Source organism: Xiphophorus maculatus, chromosome 10 (genome assembly GCF_002775205.1).
Source record: "Xiphophorus maculatus strain JP 163 A chromosome 10, X_maculatus-5.0-male, whole genome shotgun sequence".
Lineage (NCBI taxonomy): Eukaryota > Metazoa > Chordata > Actinopteri > Cyprinodontiformes > Poeciliidae > Xiphophorus > Xiphophorus maculatus.
The window spans coordinates 24740290-24763435 of NC_036452.1; the positions used below are offsets into that span (position 1 = coordinate 24740290).

Here is a 23146-nt window from a genome sequence, read left to right on the forward strand (position 1 = left end):
ATTATTGTAACCTCAAGGAACAAACAAAACATTTATTTTTTTCTTTCTTTTTTTTTTTTGTAAAGTGCCTTGATATGATGTAAATTGCTGCTATACAAATAAACTGAACTGAATTGAAAGTTGGAGTGTTGCAGATGTCCTGGGTCTGAATTCCATGTCTTTCTGCATGGACTTAGCATGTCCTCCATGTTGGTTCTCTCTGGGTGCTCCAGCTCTTTCCCACAGTCTAAAAATTGACTGTTGATTATTCTGTCTAAATAGTGGACTTGTTCATGCACCCATGAACTCTGTGTTGCCCTGTGATGGAGTAACGACCTGTCAGGGTGTACTCCACCCCTAACCCAATGACCACTAGCTTCCAGAGAGATGGATGGATGGAACTGAATTCAATTCAAAGAGAAGGAAGCTATATTTGGAGAAACATTGTGCAAATCAATCAGCTATTGAAATAACTTATCAAACTGTCCATAATAACCCCAAGGGCAAAAAAAACAACAACTTAACCATTTTTGCCTAATCTGGCAATTGCCTACACATTCCACTCGATCTTGCCTCAGTGTTCCATCTGGGATTTCTCCCTTTGACTTGGATTTCTGGAGCTAAACTTTCTGCCAGGTCAATCAGTGGACAGAAGGAGAAGTTGTGAACGATGATGTTGAGTTTCTCCTCCGTTTTAGAATTGCAGTCTGCCTGTAGTTTCAACAATGGCAGCGGAGGAAGAAGCTGTTCAGTCCGTGATGATTGATCACAGTGCAGGTAATGTTCAGTAAACTCCACAGAACTGGTGCATTACATATGTCATGGACAAACGTTAGCTACTGGGTAAAATTTCAAACTTCAGCAGAGTCTAGGACTGCAGGAAGCAATCGTTTCTCAACATCTGAGAGCTCAGACCCTCTAGGTGAAACAAATAGCGTAGAACAAGGAGCTGGTTTTCACCAGAATGGTGTGTGATCGGAGTTCAGGCAGACGTCACACACCCAAGGATTATTTAAATAACAAGGGTTGGATCATTTAGTTTTCTCAAACTTTTAAGTTAAGTTAATGTTTTTGGTTCCATCATTATCCATTATGCCTAACATCCTTAAAAGCAATAAAGGTTTGATTTCCTATTTACTCTTCACTTTGTTACTCAGGACATTGGCTTCAATGTGGCAGTTTTGTTGACAAATCTGTCCGAGCACATGCCTCATGACACCCGCCTGCAGACCTTCCTGGAGCTGGCCGAGAGCGTCCTCAACTACTTCCAGCCATATCTGGGCCGGATTGAGATCATGGGCAGCGCCAAGCGCATTGAGCGGGTTTACTTTGAAATCAGTGAGTCCAGTCGGACACAATGGGAGAAACCTCAGGTGAAAATACTTTTAGCAGTCCATCACTTCAGATGATCAGAGATCTGTCTGTTAACCCTGAAACCTTCTCCAAACATCCCTCCTGTGTGTGCAGGTTAAAGAATCAAAACGCCAGTTCATTTTTGATGTGGTGAATGAAGGTGGAGAGAAAGAGAAGATGGAGCTGTTTGTGAATTTCTGTGAGGACACCATCTTTGAAATGCAGCTAGCAGCGCAGATGTCCGATGCTGGCGAGCGCTCAGCTGTGAAAGAAGAGAGTGAGCGAGAGAAATGTGATGAGGAAAACCCTGACATGGGCTTCTTCTCTGTGTCTACTGTGCGCTTGGCTTTAATCGCCCTTCGTTATAACGTCATGTTGCTCATAAAGGTGGGAGCACACATTTCCTTCACTGCCAATTTATTAACATGTACATACTTGTATACAAATATATATTGATTCTCCCAAACTTTGCATATATGAAGTCTTCGTAATGGAAAAAATGCAGTCTTATGTACAGTAAATATTATTTTTATGCATGACCAATTTAAAAAATTATTCTAATCTTTACCTGGACAAAACATTTAAACTAAACCTGAGACGGTGAAAGCAGTGTTGTCTGTCTGCTGGAAGATGCAACACAACTTGCTACAGGACCGTTCCAAACGCTTTATATCACAAAAACATAATATGATAATGAATTATGAAGCAATTAATAAACAGTATTTTGTTGAGTATCATCATCAAAATCATCAATACACATCAAATGTTGGTCAATGTTTCATTTATTATGGTTCAAAAGCAATCCTACCCAGGTTGAATTTTAGTCTATTTCTCAATTCTGGTCCTGCTTAATGGCTGCAGAAGAGGCCATGCAATCATTTAAATGGGCTTTTCTGGAATAGAGTCACATCTAAAACATACAGAGCAGGGAGGCCTGAGGACTGGAACTGAGAAGCACTGGTCTAGAGGAACTCTGTGTTTCTGCTGCAGTTTTCTGGAAGTTTGGTATATAGAAGCTGAAGGCTGCTTCTCCATGTTTGGTTTTGTTTCTCTAATGAAATGTTCTTCAGGTGATAGAAGCCTGGCTTTGTAACAGTCTTCATGTGGCTCTGAAGGTTCAGATCAGAGTCCACCTCGAGGGGCACAGTGATGTGCAGCAGAGTGTTCGGTGACCTGAGCTTTGGCTTTGTTCTTTGCTTCAGGTGTTGTCAATGAAGAGTCTAAAGAAACAAATGAAGAAGATCAAGAACATGACACTGAAAGACCTGGTGACCACTCTGGTGTCTTTCTACTGGTCAGTGCTGCTGGGTCTCCTCCATGTGGCCTTCAGTGTGGCTCGAGGATTTTGCAGAATCTTCTACAATACCTTCATGGGAGGGAATTTAGTAGAGGGAGCCAAAGCTGTCAAGGTTATTTATTTAAAAATAGATGTAAAAATGGTTGAAGAAAGAACTATTTAGATTCTGCATCAGCTATTCATAAAGAAATGTCTCCATCCACAGGTGTCAGAACTGCTGGCCACCATGCCTGACCCCACCCAGGACGAGGTCCGCGGTGAAGGAGATGAGAGGGAGAAGAGGCTGTCTGAGCGTAGCTCCCCGAAGGAGGACCTGGCTGACCTAGCAGTTAATACCAGTGAAACTGAGCTGCTGTCGGACATTTTTGGTCTTGACTTGAGAAGAGAGGGGGGACAGTACAAAATCACTCCCCATAACCCCAACGCTACCCTCACAGAGCTCCTCAGCTCCCCAGTGCCCCCCTCAGCTCCTCCTCCTGCTCCACAGCCAGAACTAAGACAAAGACACCAGGTGAATGAAACATTTTCTGCTTTGGGTTTATTCATTATGTATATTCATCTGTGCAGGGATCACCATGAACTTGTTCTAAGCTCAGGTATCAATCAGTTCATGTTTATAGTTCAGCATCTAAACCTTCTGAACTAAATTCAATACTCCGAACATCAACTACTTCTTGTTCATTTATCACTCTTTGTCTAGATTAATTTAAAAGATATATTCATTATGTCATTTATAGCTGACTTATTATCTCTTGCTGTCTTCGCTCATATAAACTGTATTTTATAATGGCTGAATTGCTAGAACCACTGCTGTCTTTCCCATATTTTAATGTATTTGTCACCCTAAAGCTAAAAGAGTCTGAAATACGGGCTAGAAATGATTCGTTTAGCCTACGTGTGAAAAAGTGTGAATCACTTTAACCATGTCATTATCATCTCAATGTGTGTGTGTTTTTTTTTTAGTTTCCCCTTCAAAGTATTCTTTTTTTGTGTAAAACTCACTGCACTTCTTTATTCAGCATCCATAAAATCAAAATGGTGCTCCAGGAACCTTATGCCTTACTTTAGTAGTGACAGAGTGAAAACAATGAGGCTGACACTCCTCTGTTATAAAATCCTGATTGCGTTGAAGCATCTGACAAAGCCTGCGATCATGTAAAATAAAGAAAATATTTGTGCTGAGGTAGAAGTGTAATCAGAAAAGAAAAATTATGCATCTTGTTTTTTAAATTTTTATCTGAAAAGTGTGGCAGGCACCTGTATTCAGCAGACTTTCTAGAATCAGTTCTCACTGTAGTTTCAGTTGTAAGACTTTTGGGGAGGCATCCAGAGAATATTCTGTCTAAATCATTCGAATCTAGGAATGGTTGGATCTGAGCGTTCAGAGTTAATGTCCTGAGAAATTAAGTTAATTTGTCTGTTTTTATTCTCTTTTTTTCTCAAAATGATCTACTAAAATCCTTCAAAATAATTGTTGGACTTGCAATGATCAAACCCTCCTTACTCTTTCTGACCAGTTTTTCCCATTTTTCCTCTGGTATTTTGACCAGACAGTTTAGAGTGATGGCCTCCTGCTCATCACCCTAATCTTTCACTCTTTCCATAGATTCTTTGGCAGATTCTGGGGGTTCTATAAGGTTCCCTATTACCTTATAGAGTAGGTAACAGGGAACCTCTTCTATCAGGTTCACACTCTGAAATTCACATGTCTCAGAGTTTGGGTCACTCTGAAACGTTAATATCCCCTCTGGTCAGAGGAAACATGCTGGTCAAATTAAAAGATAACTTCATATCTAAATCTGCCTGGGGTATGAATAATTTCAGGTTCAACTGTATCATTTTGTACGTATGCTAAAAAGTTTAATTTTGTCCTTGTCTGACCTTATTTTCTGAAGGTAACAGGCAAACCGGACTTTACGTTTCATTGTTTCTTTGTTCCACTATTTCATAAAAGCCTGATTTGTGTGATTGTGCCACCTGAGCCGTGGTTCACTGCAGCTCCTCCAGAGCCGCTGTGGGCCTCTCACCATGGAGAGAGGTCCATCACAACAGAGCTCTGAGAGACATTCAAAGTTTGGGATGTTCTTCTAGAACTTAATCACGCATTTCCAATTTTTGTTTAATAAAATTAAAACCATACATTTATTCACTGAGATATGTTGTTGTGCTAATAAAGAACAAATAACATGCTGTGGATTCAACATGACAAATGTAGGAAAATATAAAGGGGTGTGAACACTTTTGTAAGACCTTGTATGATTGAGTTATGTAGGTCCAGACCAGGAGTGGGCAATCCTGGTCCTCGAGTGCTGGTGTCCTGCAACTCTTAGATGTCTCCCTGGTCCAACACACTTGAATCCAACAACTGAATCACCTCCTAAGTGCAGTCAAGTTCTCAAGAGTCCTGCTAATGACCTCATTATTTGACTCAGGTGTGTTGAAGTAGAGACACATCTAAAAGTTGCAGGAGACCGGCCCTGGGGCCTGGAGTTGCCCACCTATGGTCTAGACTCATGCAGAATAACAACTACTATGCATATTTTCTAATCATGTTTTCTGCTTTAGTCAAAGAGTGGTCCCTCTGAAAAGAAGGAAGAAATACCAGAAGCTGAACCTGAAAAAATGTCAGAGTAAGTAAAAGTCTTTATTCCATCATAAGAATAACTTTAGAGAGGGCAAAAACGAGAGAAATAGATCAATATGGAGACACAGCATAAAGCCTTAAGCACTGTTTCATGATTTTAGAGAGGAACATGTGGTGAAACAAGAGAAACAAGTGAAGAATGAGAAGATGAAATCAAAAGTGAGAAAGCATCACAACTCAAAGTCTGATGAACCAGACCTGCAGGAGTCGGCCGTCCTGAAGAAAATCCTGGCCTACCAGAGGAAACTGCTGGTATCACCAACACTTCTGTCCCATCCTGTTCTGTTCTGTTCTGTTCTGTCCCGTCCCGTCCCATCCCATCCCGTCCTGGTCTTCTGATGAAAGCAGAAATACTTTCGTGTAGAGACTAGAATGTTTTCATTCAGTCAGTAGATGAATTGATGTGAAGCATGTTAGAAATCTGTTCCAGAATCAACAATCTGCCGTTGTCTTCCTGTCGTTCCTACAGAACTACTTTGCCAGAAACTTCTACAACATGAGGATGCTGGCCCTGTTTGTTGCATTTGCAATTAATTTTATACTTCTATTCTATAAGGTAACAGGGAACTGGGTATGGGAGGAACACACACACACACACCCACATGTATCTTCACAATGACTTTGCATTGACTTCCATTCATTTATCATTGATTTCTCCAGTCTAACGCTAACTCAGTTCACACCTCAGTTATAAACTTAACCCAAAAATAACACTGGGGACCATGCACACACACACCCTCACACACACACACACACACCGTCAGGCTTTTAGCCCTCTATTCCAGTTGCCACATCAGATTGTGGCAACTGGAATACTGGAAACAATTGTTTCTGTTAAAAAGGCTTTGAATAGTTGAGGGTTATAATAAATGATCTGCAAACATCTGACATGGATAGAAGCCTGGGTCATGGGTCAGAGGTCAGAAAATCAGGCCAAAACTAAAGAGTATCAGTGTTACAGAATGCTTTAAAAGGCAGCATTACTACACAAAACTGTTGGGTTAGGTTTAGTACTTTGTTATCCACATGTAAACTGTCTAAGTAGACTGTTGTTTGAAGCAGTTATTAGATTGAAAACCATATGTTCTTTAATTGCATAGAGCAATTAAAGAACATATGGTTTTCTTGTAGAGTGCTCCTGAAAAGGAAACAGTATTCTCTTTCTCTTTTTTGTCTTTTTTTGTTGTTGCTTTGTTTTGAGAAAAGCTGGTTAACTTATTCCTGCCAGGTTTCTACTTCTTCATCCCTGGTGGAAGAGAAGGAAGCTGTTCACACCAGCAGCCATGCAGACAGCAGTGTCCAGTGGGATCCACTGCTTGGAGAAAGGCTGGAATCGAACGAGCGGGTATCGGATGAGACGGGCGAGCCTCTGAAGCCGGTCTCAGTGCGTTTTGTTCTGGAGGAAAGCAGCGGATACATGGAGCCCATGTTGCGGATCCTGGCTGTTCTCCATACTGTCATTTCTTTCTTCTGCATCATCGGATACTACTGTCTGAAGGTAAGATTGACAAATTACAAAACAAAGCAAAAAAAAGCCTTGTTTGGTTTGGGTTTCCTCATTTTAACAGTATATTTCAATTCAGTTTATTTCTATAGCACCAGTTCACAAGCAATGTCATCTCCAGGCAATTTACAAAAACATCATTCCAACTCAATCACACAGATTCTAACTGATCCTAGTTATCAAACAATACAGTATGCTCAGTTAATTACTCAAAGTAGTTTAAAATGTTTCTATGTAAGGAAACCCAGCAGATTGCATCTAGTCATTTAGTGATATTTCAGTAATTTGAACATGGCCGTCCTGTATTGCTGTGTGCGACTCATGTAGGTTCCACTGGTAATCTTCAAACGTGAAAAGGAAGTGGCCAGGAAGCTTGAATTTGATGGTCTTTACATCACCGAGCAACCATCTGAGGACGACATTAAAGGACAGTGGGACAGACTTGTGATCAACACACAGTGAGTGGATCAGAACAGGACCGAAAGGAACCAGAAAATATCTGTTAATATGCATCCATCTTTTTCTATTTTTTACCACTTACACTTCTCTTCACTTCCATAAAAACTTTGTCCTTTCAGATCCTTCCCCAACAACTACTGGGATAAGTTTGTCAAGAGGAAGGTAGGCAAAGGAGTTCACGAAGATGTGAAGTTTAACTGAATTAATTTTGGACATTTTTTCATACAGTCTTTTACCTTGTGCAGGTGATGGATAAGTACGGGGAGTTTTATGGCCATGACCGCATCAGTGAGCTGCTGGGGTTGGACAAGGCTGCTCTGGATTTCAGTGATGCTCACAAGAAAAGAAAACCCAGGAAAGACAGTTCACTGGCCGCTGTGTAAGTGTGTTACTCCAACTGTGTGTGGGTGTGTGTGTCATTTTAAGAGCAAGAAAATGAAAGCTAAATATTGATGAATAATTAACATGATGTAGTCTGGAGGCTTCAAGTTTTTTTTGCTTACAGCAAATGTCAGGTCTAAATACCTATTAAACAAACACAGGAAAGACAAGAGAGTTAGATTCTTTGTTTCTCGCGAGGAGAGCAGACAGAGATGTGCTTTCAGTTACAAATCTCCAACCGCTCTGAAACACATCTGTCTGTTCCTCTCTTTTTATTGCTCTTTAGGAACCCTGCCACAAGGGGCGCTGCAACTCTAAAAGGGTGGAGGGGCACATCGTTGCAGCGCTAATGACATTCACTAGTCTAGACACATGTTATCTATACTGTAGATCCCTTTTGCTCCAAGCACGGCGTTGAATCGGACACGTTGTATAGCTTCAAAGCAACGGCTTTGTAGCACAAAGAAGCACAGAGCAGAGTTTATTGTCAGGCTTGTAAAACTCTGCTGGGAGCAATTAACACCTCCGTCTCTCATAGGAAGTCCTGCAGGGCAACAGCTGCTGAGAGTAGCTGTCACCTCTCTCTTCCAAGGAGGGATTTAGGAAGGAATCAGAATTAATCAACATACAGAAACATTATCTAAATGTAACTACAAAAGCTACATGATACAACAAATATTTGATAATTACTAATAATACAATTTACCTAACAGCAAACCAATTACTCTACAATTCAACATTCTTTAAACAGGAAGATGTACTTTCTGTCATTTGGACTTATTGTAATATAATTGATTTTTTAAAATTCCTACTCATGTAAAATGGTGGCATGTCAAGGTCATTCTAATATTACATAATAACCTGGGATGTCTTGATCTGGAGTTTTGAATAAACTAGAAGCCATGTTTGAAAACTCAGTGGCTTTACAGACACTTTAAGGAAAAAGGTCAAAAAGGTTATTGGCATCAGTCCATTGATTTACATTTGTTTCCATCAATTTCTTTATTGAACTTTTGAATGTTACAGAAAAAAAACAGAAGAAACACATTCCCTCACTATCTTCCTCAAAATGGTACATACTGAAGCCACTAGTGAGAGATTCAAGCACAGTATCACCCATAGATTTCACATTTTAATACATTAAATGTTTGATTATCGCTTATGGATATGAAGAACAGCCAACCTTGTCTTGCCTCCTAACAGGCTCAACTCCATCGATGTGAAGTATCAGATCTGGAAGCTTGGGGTTGTTTTTACTGATAATGTAAGTATTCCAGCAGCCATGTGCACAAAGAGACAGCGTCTAAACATTTACAACCCAGTGTGGTTTTTCAGATGCTTTTCACAATATTAGATGTGTTTTAATATCCAGGAATACACTGAACAAAAATATAAACGCCCCATGTAAAATATGAGTTTTATGAACATTTAGGTTACGCAATATATAGAGAAACTCAAACTATATTTTCAGTAATTGCTGATCTTCATATCGGCATTGATAACATTCATTTGTAGCGGATTGACAGTCCTTTGAACATGATAGGGGTCAGGCTGAGGAATTTGATTTTGACCCAGTTGGCTTCCCGTAGGCGGTTAAGGACAGTCTGAAGAGTGATGTGTCTGTTGTGCAGATCAACAGTCTCATAAGCTGTGTGTGTCGCTGGTCTTAGCCAATCTCACAGATGGACGAGCCGGATGTGGCAATCTTGTGCTGGAATGGTCACATGTGGCCGACGAGGATGAGGTCGATTTACACTAGTGCCAGTCTGTTGGAAACCAACTCTTAAACAGCCTGTGGACCAGTAATGGACATTGAGCAGTGCAGCTACTGCTCTGGTGGACATCCCTGCATCCAACATGCCAATGGCATCCTCTGGCATAACTTGCGACATCTGAGGAATTATGACTTGTGACAAAATTTGACATTTTTGGGTGGCCTTTTATTGTCCCCAGTCCAAGGATTATCCAACTGTTGCTCATTTCGTCTGATCACCCACTGGACATGCATCACCCATGTACAGCGTAAAAAAACAACTCACTGAGAAATGCTCACTGGCAGCAAGTTGGATTAAAAATTATACATAAATCAAGAGAAATGTTACTTTTGTACAATAAAATGTCAGCAAATGCAGTTACAGTTAAATGAGTTACAGTTGTGAACTCCATATGGCAACAATATTTGACATAACATATTTTTGTATATTTTTGTTAAGTATATAGTTAGTTCAATGCAATCAGATATTTTCAGACATTATCCACACACTTATCAAGGTTTAAGAATAATTATACTTAATTTAAGCACTACATTTTTGACAGAAATTGGCCTTTTTCATTTCCATTTTGCTTAGCATTACTAAGCAAAACGTTTTGTAACACAGGACATGCCTGAAGAAGAAATTAATCTATTTTCACATATATATTAAACATTTTAACTGAGGTTAGTTCTAATGTTTGAAACCCATAGGAAAGTGCAAGAATAAGCATAACTTTAATTCCAAAACTTTTTATCCAAAACCCCTTTCATATTGTTTATAAATACTATATCATGACATAAGTGTGGTTCCTGCATCGGTCCGTAATCATGGTGTTGTCCCCTCGTTGCAGTCCTTCCTGTATCTGGCCTGGTACATGACCATGTCCATCCTGGGTCACTATAACAACTTCTTCTTTGCTGCCCATCTGCTGGACATTGCTATGGGCTTCAAGACCCTGCGGACCATCCTCTCTTCAGTCACACATAATGGCAAACAGGTAAGCAGGTTGCGTGTTTTTGTGTGTGTAGCACGTTTGTTATTATAAAGGCTAAAAGGCCCCTAGAAGTCATTCTAGGAGTCCCTGCAGTCAGTATCCACACAGCTATGGATAATGACCTTCGACTTTGGCTTTTATTACTTAAAATAAAAGTCGACTTATATTAGCCTCTTTAAAAAGTGTGAAGGATTGAGCACAATGAAATTGAATTTTTCTACATTATACCAGGGTGCTGATGAATATGTTTGCAAACGGATGCAGGAATTCAGCACAGACGTTCCAACTCAGTTAGAGTTGATCAGTAATGAAAATCTCCATATCATGGAATTATAAATGTTCTGATCCTGATGGCCATCAGGGTCATTTAGTAGTGTTTTCATCCTTCTTGTCTTCCAGCTTGTGCTTACTGTCGGTCTGTTAGCTGTGGTGGTTTACCTTTACACAGTGGTTGCCTTCAACTTCTTTAGAAAGTTTTACAACAAAAGTGAAGATGGAGAACTTCCAGACATGAAGTGTGATGACATGTTGACAGTGAGTATGATAAATATCTCCACTTTCATTGGTTGTATTTGTTATGAGTTTGAATAAAAACAAGCAACTGCAGTCATTTTTACATTTGCTTTGACATCTAAGTAATTCCTGTATTTCATGCTGGAGTGAATCAGTTAGAAAATCTAAAGTAATGGAAGTTTTCTTTTTAAGAACATAATGTCAAAAGATGGTTGTGACCATGACTTAGTCTAAAAGAGGAAAAAGTGTGTAGGCTACTATAACCTTAGTGAACATGTAATAGATTTGCAGGATAATGGTGCAAATATACAGTAATAATGCAAATACAAAAATGTTTGGCATGATACAATGTATCTAAAAACACTTCAGCTACTACTTCTCCAAACTACACATGCATAATGAAATGTGAAGTAGGTCTGAACGTATTTCAATAAAACGTAGGTTTTGATTGAATGCACCAATGGCCTTAAGTCATGTCTGAACTTGTGCTGAAAGTCAAATATGTTAATGTAATCCTGTAGAAAATCAAGCTGGTGGAACAAAGTTTTACTGATGTCTAGCTTTCTGCCTGATTCATCAATGAACCGCTGTGGAACTGAAACCAGGCAGGATCTTACAGCCTGTCTTAACAGGATCATTGGCCTCCATTTATGGTGGAAGAAGCAGGGGTCAGAGCGTTCAGGCCTGGAACCAGGCATGCTTGGTTCTGCAGCTGGTAATCTGCTACGCTATTGTGTCCTCTGATTATAAAAGCCCAAGAATTATGTATTTTAATGAGTATCTATGGACATATAGACAGTAACTGTCTGTTCTCTGCCATGTTTAAGAGATCACTATAAAAAGGAATCTGCCTGTTTGTGTTTCTGCAGTTAGGAAGAACCTTGTGTCACCCAGACGTTTTGGGACACACACACTAATCCGTTTTAGTCACCCACCCATAGCAGTTGATGGAGCAACTGGTCTCCTATTAAGGAGCCAATAGTGGCAGCTCTGCCGGCATTAAACCGCAATAACGTGACAGGAGCTGTGGAGCTTAGAGGGATGAACAAGAGGAAGTCTGTATGTAGTCATGAGTCACTTGCCTCAGGTTTCAGAGTTTATTTAGTGGAGTGAAGTGATCATTTTCTTCCTGTTCTGTTTCTTTTTCCCGTGTGCCTGGAGGAAAATGGCTCTGTTTTCTTCTTCTTCCCTATTTTCCATTTCATCTCTTCATTGTGGTTCGAAGATATTTTCAGTTTCTTTCCTGTACTATGACATATAACTCTTTAATTAAGACCCTTTCACAAGTCATCTGTACATTTTTGGCATCTACTTATGCACCACTATACTTCATATTTAGTCATTTTACTATACTTTTTGTGTTCTGTTAGTTTAATTTTTGGTACGACATTCCTAAATAAAGCCTGTGTTTCCTAGCTTACTTTGCAAAGATGTTGTCACTTAAATTCCTATTTTATTACATGTTTTTCCTTTTAAATATTTATCAGAACTGACTGACGAATAATTGTTTCTGTCCCATTTTTGTCAGCCAGTTACTAATGTTGGCCTTTTATTAAAATCAAAAACTTGTTTCTTTTGTTTATTGTATGTCTACACCTAACTACAGTGATGAATTGAAATACTGCTAATTAATGTACATTGTGCCTTTAAAGAATGAAAACCAATATGTGGTGCTTCTTGATCAAATACCCAAGAACAGTTTACAACATTGAAAACACAAACTAAACAGTAAAAGATAGCAATAAAACACAAAACCACTATAAAAGTAAAGTGAGAAGGCTAACTTCAACAGAGGAGTTTTCAATTGTGCTTTGAAAGTCAGAAGAGAGTTAATATTACAGATTAAATATCAAAACAGCTAAAACAATTTTAGAAAAAAAGCACATTTCTTTTACTTTCTTCCTCTCCATTTCTTGCCCAGTGTTACATGTTTCACATGTATGTGGGCGTTCGAGCAGGCGGAGGGATTGGCGACCAAATTGAGGATCCTGCAGGCGATGAGTACGAGATCTACCGGATCATCTTTGACATCACATTCTTCTTCTTTGTCATTGTAATCCTGCTGGCCATCATACAGGGTGAGGGACGCAGCAAATATATGCTCCTATGGACAAAATGCCTCAGAATGATGGTACCACTGCACTGTCTCCTCTGAGGTCAAAAGTAAGAGAAAAACTGAACAAGAACATAATAACTTATAATTTGGTGAAAGAAAGCTCAACACATACTGACAAAGATAAGAAAGCACGAAAACTTTCACTGTCCAATTTGCAGATTTTTTTTGTGGAACGTGACTCCAAATTAAACCTACAAGTAGCCTCACATGGCCCTTCCAGCTCGGCGCCACGTCATGGCGGCGAGAAAGCGCCTCTGTCATCGTTTTCTCACCAATCCCATGCCTGTCCACTAGTCGGCACATTTGGCGAATCTTCCAAATAGCCTTCTGTCCAGTTCAGTACGAGTCCATCAGCAAGTCTTAAAAGTTTGGCCAAAATCCAACCTTCCAGACAGGAGTTCTAGTATTGTTATCCTGTATGTGGTGGATTGGTGAGGACTTTCTGTAAGGTTTGATACACATCATGTGTGGAGATCAACAGCTAGTGGATATGGTTTCAGTGCTGTCATACATGGGGTGAAACAGGAGGAGTCGCCCAATAATGTTCAGGGACTTCTCTGAGTGGGCGGGGCAACAGGGATGTCCACACCAATGTGTGCAACAGTGCTCTGTGATAATGCACAAAAAATCTGGTACAGATCAGACGATGTATCAGAGAAATATAACTGTCTGAATCATCTAGGGGACGCACTGGAGTCAAATTCCAATATTTGCCTCTTTAGAGGTCAACAGAGGTCAGTGACATCGAGTTTGGTGCAAATCAGATGACGCATGTGTTATTTAGAGCCAATACCCATCCAGCATACCTAGGTGGGCAACGATATGGGTCCCACATGGGTTTCCAAATTCTAACTGGGCAAACCAGATAGATTTGGGGAAACCCCTACATGGGTTTGCAGTACATAGGCAGACCTATATGGGGTCCACCCAGGTCTGCTGACTGGGCCGAATGCAAATGGTGAGGAAGTGGAATTCACCATTCTGTCCCCCACAAACCTCAGCCAGCAGTCACTGTTGAGAAAAGGATTCATCATATTGCACCAAAAATACCTTTATAAAAATGGCCGTACTACTTAAGTTACTTCACTGAGTAAGCTTCTGAGCATGTGCGATGTCTTCTTAACCTGATATGGTACAGGACTTTGCAACTTGTAATGCTGCAGAGGTATTGAGGAGCAAGTCAAAATGTGCTGCTGCAATTGTGCTGCATAGCTGACTGGCCTGGGTAATTCTGATTTTTCTTTTCCAACTCTAGGCTTGATCATTGATGCTTTTGGTGAACTGAGAGACCAGCAGGAACAAGTCAAAGAAGACATGGAGGTGAAGACACACAGTCACCAGAAACACATTTGTCTCTGCGCCACCAGCACATTTTCCACCATTCTACCAGCTTCATTATTTATTTGATATTCAGATGCAAATTTTAGTTTAACAGCTAGCAGATGTCAGAGATGAAGATCAGAAATTGTTGGAGAGAACTTATTACCTTTGTCTTTGTTTTCTTGCAGACCAAATGTTTCATCTGTGGAATAGGAAATGAGTATTTTGACACAGTACCACATGGGTTTGAAACTCACACACTACAAGAGCACAACTTAGCCAACTACTTGTGAGTATAAGAGGTTCCTCTGTGCTATTGTTGGTTGTTCCAGTTGGTTGTAGCAGCTGCTACTTGGGAACCTTCAGCTGAACTGATGCCTTGCACTTTGCCAACGTTTCAGTGGGCAAGGCACTGCAGCAGTTATTACTAGGATTATTTTTATATGAGTGCTAATATGTCAAAAGGTTTTACATTTAGTAAAGAAATGTGAAAACCAACATGTTCTCATTCTATTGTGATGGTGACCTTTAGCAAGGTCAGATAGTGACTCCTACATGTTCTTTCTTCCTGTGGAATTTAAAATCTGTAAATCTCATTATGTTCAGAGACAGTGGTTGATGTTAAACTCTGTAGAGTTTTTATATGGCTGGTCCTCCAATCAGTAAGCTGAATTTGGAATCAAAATGTAAAAAATACTTCACTAACTAAACAGGCTTTTGCTAGTGAGGTTTGATTTGAGGATTTCTCAATCATGCATGAAAGAATCAAAGTATTACTTTAGGTACGTTTTTGATGAAGGAATAACATCATAACATGATGGAAATTGGTTTTTCGTAACATCCCCCCTTAAGTTTGAAGTGATGGTTTTTCTCATGAACTTCATTATTTCTGTACACAGTTCGTTCCATCATCTGTACTTACATGTAATAAATGTTTGTGTGTTTCAGATTCTTTTTGATGTATCTGATAAACAAAGATGAAACTGAGCACACAGGCCAGGTAAAGCAACTCCTCTCCACTCAGCTTTTCTTTCATTCTGAGGGACATTTTGTTCTCAGTATTTACGATGCAGTTCATTCCACGTAGGCACCGACATGTTTCATGGTGGATATTTTCTGATAACATTCTTTTTTTCTTACATCTTGCCCTTTTAAAGTCCTAAAATTAGATGCAATCCTTCTCATGCTGTCTGCTTCTCTTGAAGGAGTCTTATGTATGGAAGATGTACCAGGAGCGCTGCTGGGAGTTTTTTCCTGCTGGTGACTGTTTCCGGAAACAGTATGAGGATCAACTCAACTGAGCTCAGCCTGTCCTTCATCGTGGCCCTCTGTTTGCTCTCCGAGAAGCAGCCAAACAACTCTGTCCTCTCTGTTCCACTTGTCAGTCCAAGCGGATCCAGATGTTCTTCCCTTCCTCAAGCCATCCTTATTTAGACAGTCAGCCTGTTAACTCTGACTTAACCTTCAGCCCACTTTGTTTGAATGCTTCTTGTACATAAACAATATAAGATTATAATATGTACCATATGTGACTGATGGCATGTCAAGATTTCTATCTCAAGTGATCTTTTTTTGTTGTTGTTGTTGTTTGTTTCACTTTATTCTACATACAGGACACGGTAACATGCAAAAAATAGAGCAAAGAAAACTAAAAGGACGTGAAAAAGCCTGAAAGCCATTCGGGGCAAAAAACTGTTCCACATGTTCATGTTAGCTGTAGATCCAGGAGGTAAAAACACAACACAATTCACTTTCTCATTCATTCATGTCCAGCAGAACAAAGCAGCAGCCACCATGTTGATGTGATGACTGTGTTGCACATCTGAGAGAGTGAACGCTTCATTGAAGCACAGTGCAGTCTGAGGAGAAACTGGGTGCTGCTGATGAAAGCAGAGCTTTCTGGTTGATGAAGTTTGCAGATGTTTGTTCATTCTCAGCCTGTGCTTAAATGCTGACTTCTATTCATTCACACAATAAGCTGTCCCAATGGGACAGTACTTATAAATGTTGATCTGATTTGAGAGTCCCACATACATATATACATATATACATACATATATACATGTATATATATATATATATATACTGTATATTCATTCATCCAGCCTATAACAAACAGGTGCCACCTGCTGCTGGGGCAGCATTCAGATTTGATTTTGTTGGGAGGCTTCTAAACTTCAGTTCTTTTTGTTACGCAGTGGAGAAAAATTCATGTCAGAGGACATGATTGTTGTGTTGGATTAAAGTCAGAGTGCAGTCTAGTGTTACTGAATGCATCACAATACCATGATAAGGAATGTTTATTTTGCTTTTTGACAGAGGATCAAGGATCAATCAGTTTTTAAAATTCAGCTGATGCTGGTTTCGGTATTTATATATTTTCACGCAAACAACCAAATGAATTCCTTTTGGTCACCTTTATAAATACAGTTTATTTTTGGCCTATCTGGTGGATAACCTAAGAGCAGACCTGATGCTAATGATTATCTGGTTTTCTGAGAAAGAATTGATGTTACTGACAATATTGATGGTTTGTTGTAGTAAAGGCGTCACAGCGGGACAGCGTCTCCTGAAAGGCCGTGTAACAGGAAGCTCAGGAGCCGGGGCCGACCATCTTCACTGTTCAAACATCCAGCGATGCATCCCTCCAAACAAAGCAGTCCCTTTAGCTACTAACAGGAACACCTTCCATATGTCCCTCTGTTTTAAGGTCTGGACCTTCATTCAAATCAGAATAGAATAACAGCAATAGAATATCAAATGAGTTTTAGATCTGAGCTGTGTTGTTTCAGAGGTCGCTCCAAAGAAACAAAACCCATCCAGCAATTATTCTTCTGTTTTTATGCTTAGAAATGCTCTTATAAGATACAGCAAAATATGTTATTCTTTTCAAAAAATGTTTAGAAATAAAGTCATTGCATGGAAACTTTGGCAGTCTAATGAACCCGAGACAATTTAAGGTCAACTATAAATTGCATAAAACTTTTCATTAGGATTATTTAAGAAGTTTAGTTTTAGGTTTTCTGTACATCTAGATGTCAAGTATTTTGTCACATTGCATCCCTTAAAGAGACAGCATCTTATTTCATCGTGTATCTTTTCCATACTATATGCAATTTATAAGAGAAATCTTTAATGATGATTTGGTTCAAGCAATACCTCTTCATTGAATGTACTGGAGGGTCTGTACTGTATATTGTTAATGGCAAACAAAGATAGGACAATACGTTGTTGCTAAAGTTTATTTCAGTTAAATAAATGCATGTATTTATTCATTTATTCTATGTTAATTTGTTTGAATGTTACTTTGCCTTAAAGATGAAGCACATAGAAGGAAGTAATTGGTCCTTTTTCTGTCTTGACTGAAAACAATCAAGCTGGTAACTTTGCACTGAACAGGTCATGGTGGTTTTCTTCTCCTCATCAAACTAAATGCACTATGGTCTGCCCCTGTCAGGAACAGTGCGCTGTCTGAACACCTACCATGTTTACGTTTAGGGTGAAAAATGTTTAGGTATTAAAGAGAAGATGGGAATCCTCAGGGGCCGGGTTTCCAACAATCAAGGATGGATCCAGTGAAGTAACTTCAGCTTTGAAGTAGTGTTTGCTAGCTTCTGCTAGATCTGTCTTTCTATAAGCTCTGTCTGATCTCAAAATGATAATGGAATCATTGTTAGTCTTTTGGTTCATATGTTGAAGTTGCTTCATTGTACAGCCCACTAGAGGACTGAAGATGGAGTTGTTCCATGAAGAGCCATGTTTACTGGTTACATTTAGGTTAGTGACATTGCATGCATAGTTAGCCTTGCTAACTGACCAGCAAAAAGGGTGAAAGTGGCAGTCACATTGGCAGCCAACCTATGTGTGTGTGTGTGTTTCCATGTTGTCATGCCACGCTGATGTCATGCCTTTTTTTCTACTCCTGCAGTACCGCCTCAGACTGAATGATGCCATGAATACAGTTTGTAGTATTTGGATCATGTGAACGTAAACATTTTCAATATTTACCATGAGGAGGCATGTTTAGTTTGCCTTTCAGTAGTGCATTATGTAGACCTTTTGAATAAATTATTGCTACTTTTGACCAAGGGAAATGTAAAAGAGGGACTGGGTAAATGAAATTGCATGGTCTGGAAAATAAATCTTTATTTATACATTTGTGAGCTGTTGCATATTTATAATTCATGCATTTGCTGATGGATTGTACTTTCCATTCTGTCTGCAGATTGGGACATTTACAAAGTGAAACTAAGCTGAGTGTGAAAACAATGGTCCTCACATTAAATGGGAAAACTTTGTAATAAAATGCTCCCACATGCACTATTGACAGCTTTCAATGAAACTACTGAAAAACTCTTACACACACAAGCAGAGTAACTACAGAAGCTAACTTGTTTTTACTTCCATACTTCTAGACATTTTGTAAAGCATAGATTCTTAAAGACTCCCTGCCACCAGTCACATCGAGTTTATTTATATGTAGTATTGCAGCAACAAGGCAGTTTGAAGTGCTTTACACGATAAAACAACTTTGATGGTGACTATAAAACCTTGAGAACTTACTGCTGATTTCTATACCTGCTCCTTGTCTTTTGGGTTGGTTCAGTAGCAACTTTATATCCTTACCTATTTTTTCTTTACTTATTACTACACATATTTAAACTGGGCTTTGTTTAATCTTGACAGAGGAATTCAGGACTTTAATCCTGAATTCAACAAAAGAAAACTTGGTGCTGTATCAGTGAAAGTGTTTGCTTGAGGAAAAGGATCCCATTGAGCTTCAGACCCTCAGTGAATGTAAAGGTGAGTAAAATGGCAGCCTAAGAATCACTGAGGCATTAGAGAGAAAACGACCATACAGCTGATGAAACACTGCTTCAATGAAACACTGCAGAATCCTTCATCATCATCATCACTGTCACATGACCGAACAAATACCACATAACCACGATGGAAATAAATGTCTTGTTAATAAGCCTATATGTATGGAATCTTTTTACTAAAAATGAGCAAACATCAGCATCTTCAGATGTAAATTCATATAATATAGTGTCCCTCCTTAGTAAGCATGTACTTTTTCAATTATATAATGTACACCAGAGATATCACAAACAATATATGAGATATCCAGAAACCTTATACACACTGAAAGAAAATAAAATTAATAAGGGTTAAATTTACAGATCCAAACAAAACTCAATGTTATCTGAAAGCAAAGAAACAATGCCACCAGCCTGCTGAGTTAGCTAACAAAACAAACACAAAGACTATAACTATGTGATGCTATCTAAGAAAACACAAAGGCTCTGACTTGTCTCTTTCTCTGAGGAACAGATGTCTCGGTTGTCAGATGTTTTGTTTGCACTCAGACATAATCAGCCAAAAGAGTAGAGCTGGCATAATTCCATAATGACATTGAAGACAAAATTGAAATAATCCCCAGTAGGAGGGTGAAATGTAAAAAAAAGAAAAAACTGTAAAAAAGTCTTTGTGTTTCCATGAGTGAGCAAACAAACAAAACAGGAATTTCTCAAAGCAGTAAAATTCCAGTCGATCAACTGATGCTTGATGAGGAAGGAAAGCTTCCCCTCCATGTCAGAGAAGTTGCTGGCAAAATAAATATGTTTTTATTCATGGACTTTTCAGTTATGACCAAAGACATGGAGACATGAGGATTGATGTTGTACACTTCTCATATTAACCGTCTTGGTTCACTGCCAAAAAGGAGACATCAACTAAAATACATTCATTTAATTGTTTGATGCACCAACCTTTCAGTTCCACAGCTTGTGGCATATACACTGCTCAAAAAAATAAAGGGAACACTTAAACAACACAATATAACTCCAAGTAAATCAAACTTCTGTGAAATCAAACTGTCCACTTAGGAAGCAACACTGATTGACAATCAATTTCACCTGCTGTTGTGCAAATGGAATAGACAACAGGTGGAAATTATTGGCAATTAGCAAGACACACTCAATAAAGAAGTGGTTCTGCAGTTGGGACCACAGACCACTTCTCAGTACCTATGCTGTCTGGCTGATGTTTTGGTCAGTTTTGAATGTTGGTGGTGCTTTCACACTCGTGGTAGCATGAGACGGACTCCACAACCCACACAAGTGGCTCAGGTAGTGCAGCTCATCCAGGATGGCACATCAATGCGAGCTGTGGCAAGAAGGTTTGCTGTGTCTGTCAGCGTAGTGTCCAGAGGCTGGAGGCGCTACCAGGAGACAGGCCAGTACACCAGGAGACGTGGAGGAGGCCGTAGGAGAGCAACAACCCAGCAGCAGGACCGCTACCTCCGCCTTTGTGCAAGAAGGAACAGGAGGAGCACTGCCAGAGCCCTGATAACATGTGCGATGACCTCCAGCAGGCCACAAATGTGCATGTGTCTGCACAAACGGTTAGAAACCGACTCCATGAGGATGGTATGAGGGCCCGACGTCCACAGATGGGGGTTGTGCTCACAGCCCAACACCGTGCAGGACGCTTGGCATTTGCCAGAGAACACCAGGATTGGCAAATTCGCCACTGGCGCCTTGTGCTCTTCACAGATGAAAGCAGGTTCACACTGACCACATGTGACAGACGTGACAGAGTCTGAAGACGCCGTGGAGAGCGGTCTGCTGCCTGCAACATCCTTCAGCATGACCGGTTTGGCAGTGGGTCAGTAATGGTGTGGGGTGGCATTTCTTTGGAGGGCCGCACAGCCCTCCATGTGCTCAACAGAGGTAGCCTGACTGCCATTAGGTACCGAGATGAGATCCTCAGACCCCTTGTGAGACCATATGCTGGTGCGGTTGGCCCTGGGTTCCTCCTAATGCAGGACAATGCTAGACCTCATGTGGCTGGAGTGTGTCAGCAGTTCCTGCAAGATGAAGGCATTGAAGCTATGGACTGGCCAGCCCGTTCCCCAGACCTGAATCCGATTGAGCACATCTGGGACATCATGTCTCCTCCATCCATCAATGTCACGTTGCACCACAGACTGTCCAGGAGTTGGAGGATGCTTTAGTCCAGGTCTGGGAGGAGATCCCTCAGGAGACCATCCGCCACCTCATCAGGAGCATGCCCAGGCGTTGTAGGGAGGTCATACAGGCACGTGGAGGCCACACACAATACTGAGCCTCATTTTGACTTGTTTTAAGGACATTACATTAAAGTTGGATCAGCGTGTAGTGTTATTTCACTTTAATTTTGTGTGTGGCTCCAAATCCTGGCCTCCATTGGTTAATAAATTTGATTTCCATTGATAATTTTTGTGTGATTTTGTTGTCAGCACATTCAACTTTGTACAGAACAAAGTATTTAATGAGAATATTTCTTTCATTCAGATCTAGGATGTGTTATTTGAGTGTTCCCTTTATTTTTTTTGAGCAGTGTATATATATAGTGAAACCTCGCAGCTTTGTTTATTATTATTGTTATATTTTTATTTTTTACTTTGAGTGATGGAGCTACATTTTCATTTTCAGGAGTCCCAGGCACCTGGGAAGGTTATCTATCGCTGAAGATTCCTAGGTGAGGGATCAGACAGAGCGCAGTCCAAAGATGTCCAAAGTTACTTCCTACTTGAACTGGAATTTAGTATCAGAGTAAAGGGGGCTGAATATTAATGCATGCCACACTTTTCAAATTATTAGTGAAAGATCTTTAACCATACCTCATTTGCCTTTCACTTCACAGTCATGTCCCACATTCTGTTTTTATCATGTTAAATCCTAATAAACTACATTAAAGTCTGCTTGTAACATAATAAAATATATAAAATAAAGCATGTATATACTTTATTATGTATAAATATATAAAATCAAGCTGTATACATACTTTTTGCTACGTACTTAACCTATCCACGGCATTAACCCTTTCTATTCTATACTTGTGTTAACTACAGTGATCTTGTGCCAGAGATGCTCCTCTGCAGACACACTAGAGTTTTTGTCAGAGGCGGAGCTCAGAGTTCCTGCACTATACAGCCAATGGACCGTCTGAAAGCTGAATGCTGCTCTGGTGGAGCAAAGCTTCTCTGCAGGATGTTCCACTGAACACTTGGAGCTACAGCTGACTGGCAAGTAAGATTGCACTTTTAAAGACTTTCAACTTTGCACTAAAGAGTTTTCTTTTAACCTGTTTATAAAGGTAAATGTTTCATATAGTTTATGTGGATAGAGATTATCTTCATTTTAAAGTGAAAACATGAAATATGATTTATCTCTTAAAGTTTTGATTTTCATCTTCACAGTATATGAATGAGGTTTTGATAAATTAACACATTTGCCAGGTTTCTTATAAAAAGCAACATTTCATTGAGAAACTGTCATTTTTTGGATCACTTCAGGTTTGTTCAGGCTGGTCACTAACACCAACATTTCATAAAGCTCCATGCATGCAAATGACACAAAATTCACTCATTTATTTCAGCAGCTGTTTTCAGAGATGACTGTAGAATATGACTGCAGTTAAAGGTGTGCTCTTTTATGTCAGTGGACCAGTGTAATAATTAAAAAATATTTTTTCCCTCTTTTTTAGTACTGTACATACACCTAAAGTCATTGACTGAAGAAAGGCTCTGGGAATATGTGATGATTTTGGCTTTAATTAGTACAGCCTGTATTAGTAATGTCATGTATTCTTTACAGGCTATGCTAATCTATGCCAGAATCAGCAAAACATTGGATCACAAGGATAGAAAACAAACTGAAATATATTGTTTGTGTTGTGTAGATCTCTTGCTGTCTTTGTCTTCAGATTCTGCATGTTTTACCTGCTTGGATCCAAAATCTTTTGGGTTAAACACTGGCCAAATCTGAATCAGTTTCACCTGTAAAG

General features: G+C 39.7%; 1 protein-coding gene across 7 annotated transcripts in view; it reads left to right on the plus strand.

The window, feature by feature from the left end:
- Nucleotides 1–18642, plus strand: part of ryr2 (ryanodine receptor 2) — a 144379-nt gene extending 125737 nt beyond the window's left edge. For 5 of the 7 annotated variants that reach the window (XM_023340674.1, XM_023340676.1, XM_023340677.1 and 2 more), the window contains 19 exons: nucleotides 1137–1352; nucleotides 1447–1719; nucleotides 2535–2741; nucleotides 2835–3140; nucleotides 5195–5259; nucleotides 5375–5525; nucleotides 5743–5829; nucleotides 6502–6771; nucleotides 7105–7235; nucleotides 7356–7398; nucleotides 7482–7615; nucleotides 8821–8881; nucleotides 10222–10368; nucleotides 10765–10899; nucleotides 12800–12956; nucleotides 14250–14314; nucleotides 14503–14603; nucleotides 15263–15314; nucleotides 15520–18642. In XM_023340674.1, the coding sequence (XP_023196442.1) occupies nucleotides 1137–1352; nucleotides 1447–1719; nucleotides 2535–2741; nucleotides 2835–3140; nucleotides 5195–5259; nucleotides 5375–5525; nucleotides 5743–5829; nucleotides 6502–6771; nucleotides 7105–7235; nucleotides 7356–7398; nucleotides 7482–7615; nucleotides 8821–8881; nucleotides 10222–10368; nucleotides 10765–10899; nucleotides 12800–12956; nucleotides 14250–14314; nucleotides 14503–14603; nucleotides 15263–15314; nucleotides 15520–15615 (2697 nt within the window). In that variant the 3' untranslated portion in view covers nucleotides 15616–18642. The remainder of the gene's footprint in view (nucleotides 1–1136; nucleotides 1353–1446; nucleotides 1720–2534; nucleotides 2742–2834; nucleotides 3141–5194; nucleotides 5260–5374; nucleotides 5526–5742; nucleotides 5830–6501; nucleotides 6772–7104; nucleotides 7236–7355; nucleotides 7399–7481; nucleotides 7616–8820; nucleotides 8882–10221; nucleotides 10369–10764; nucleotides 10900–12799; nucleotides 12957–14249; nucleotides 14315–14502; nucleotides 14604–15262; nucleotides 15315–15519) is intronic. The other 2 variants (XM_014473078.2, XM_023340679.1) reach the window with 2 other exon arrangements.
- The last annotated feature ends 4504 nt before the right edge of the window (nucleotides 18643–23146 follow it).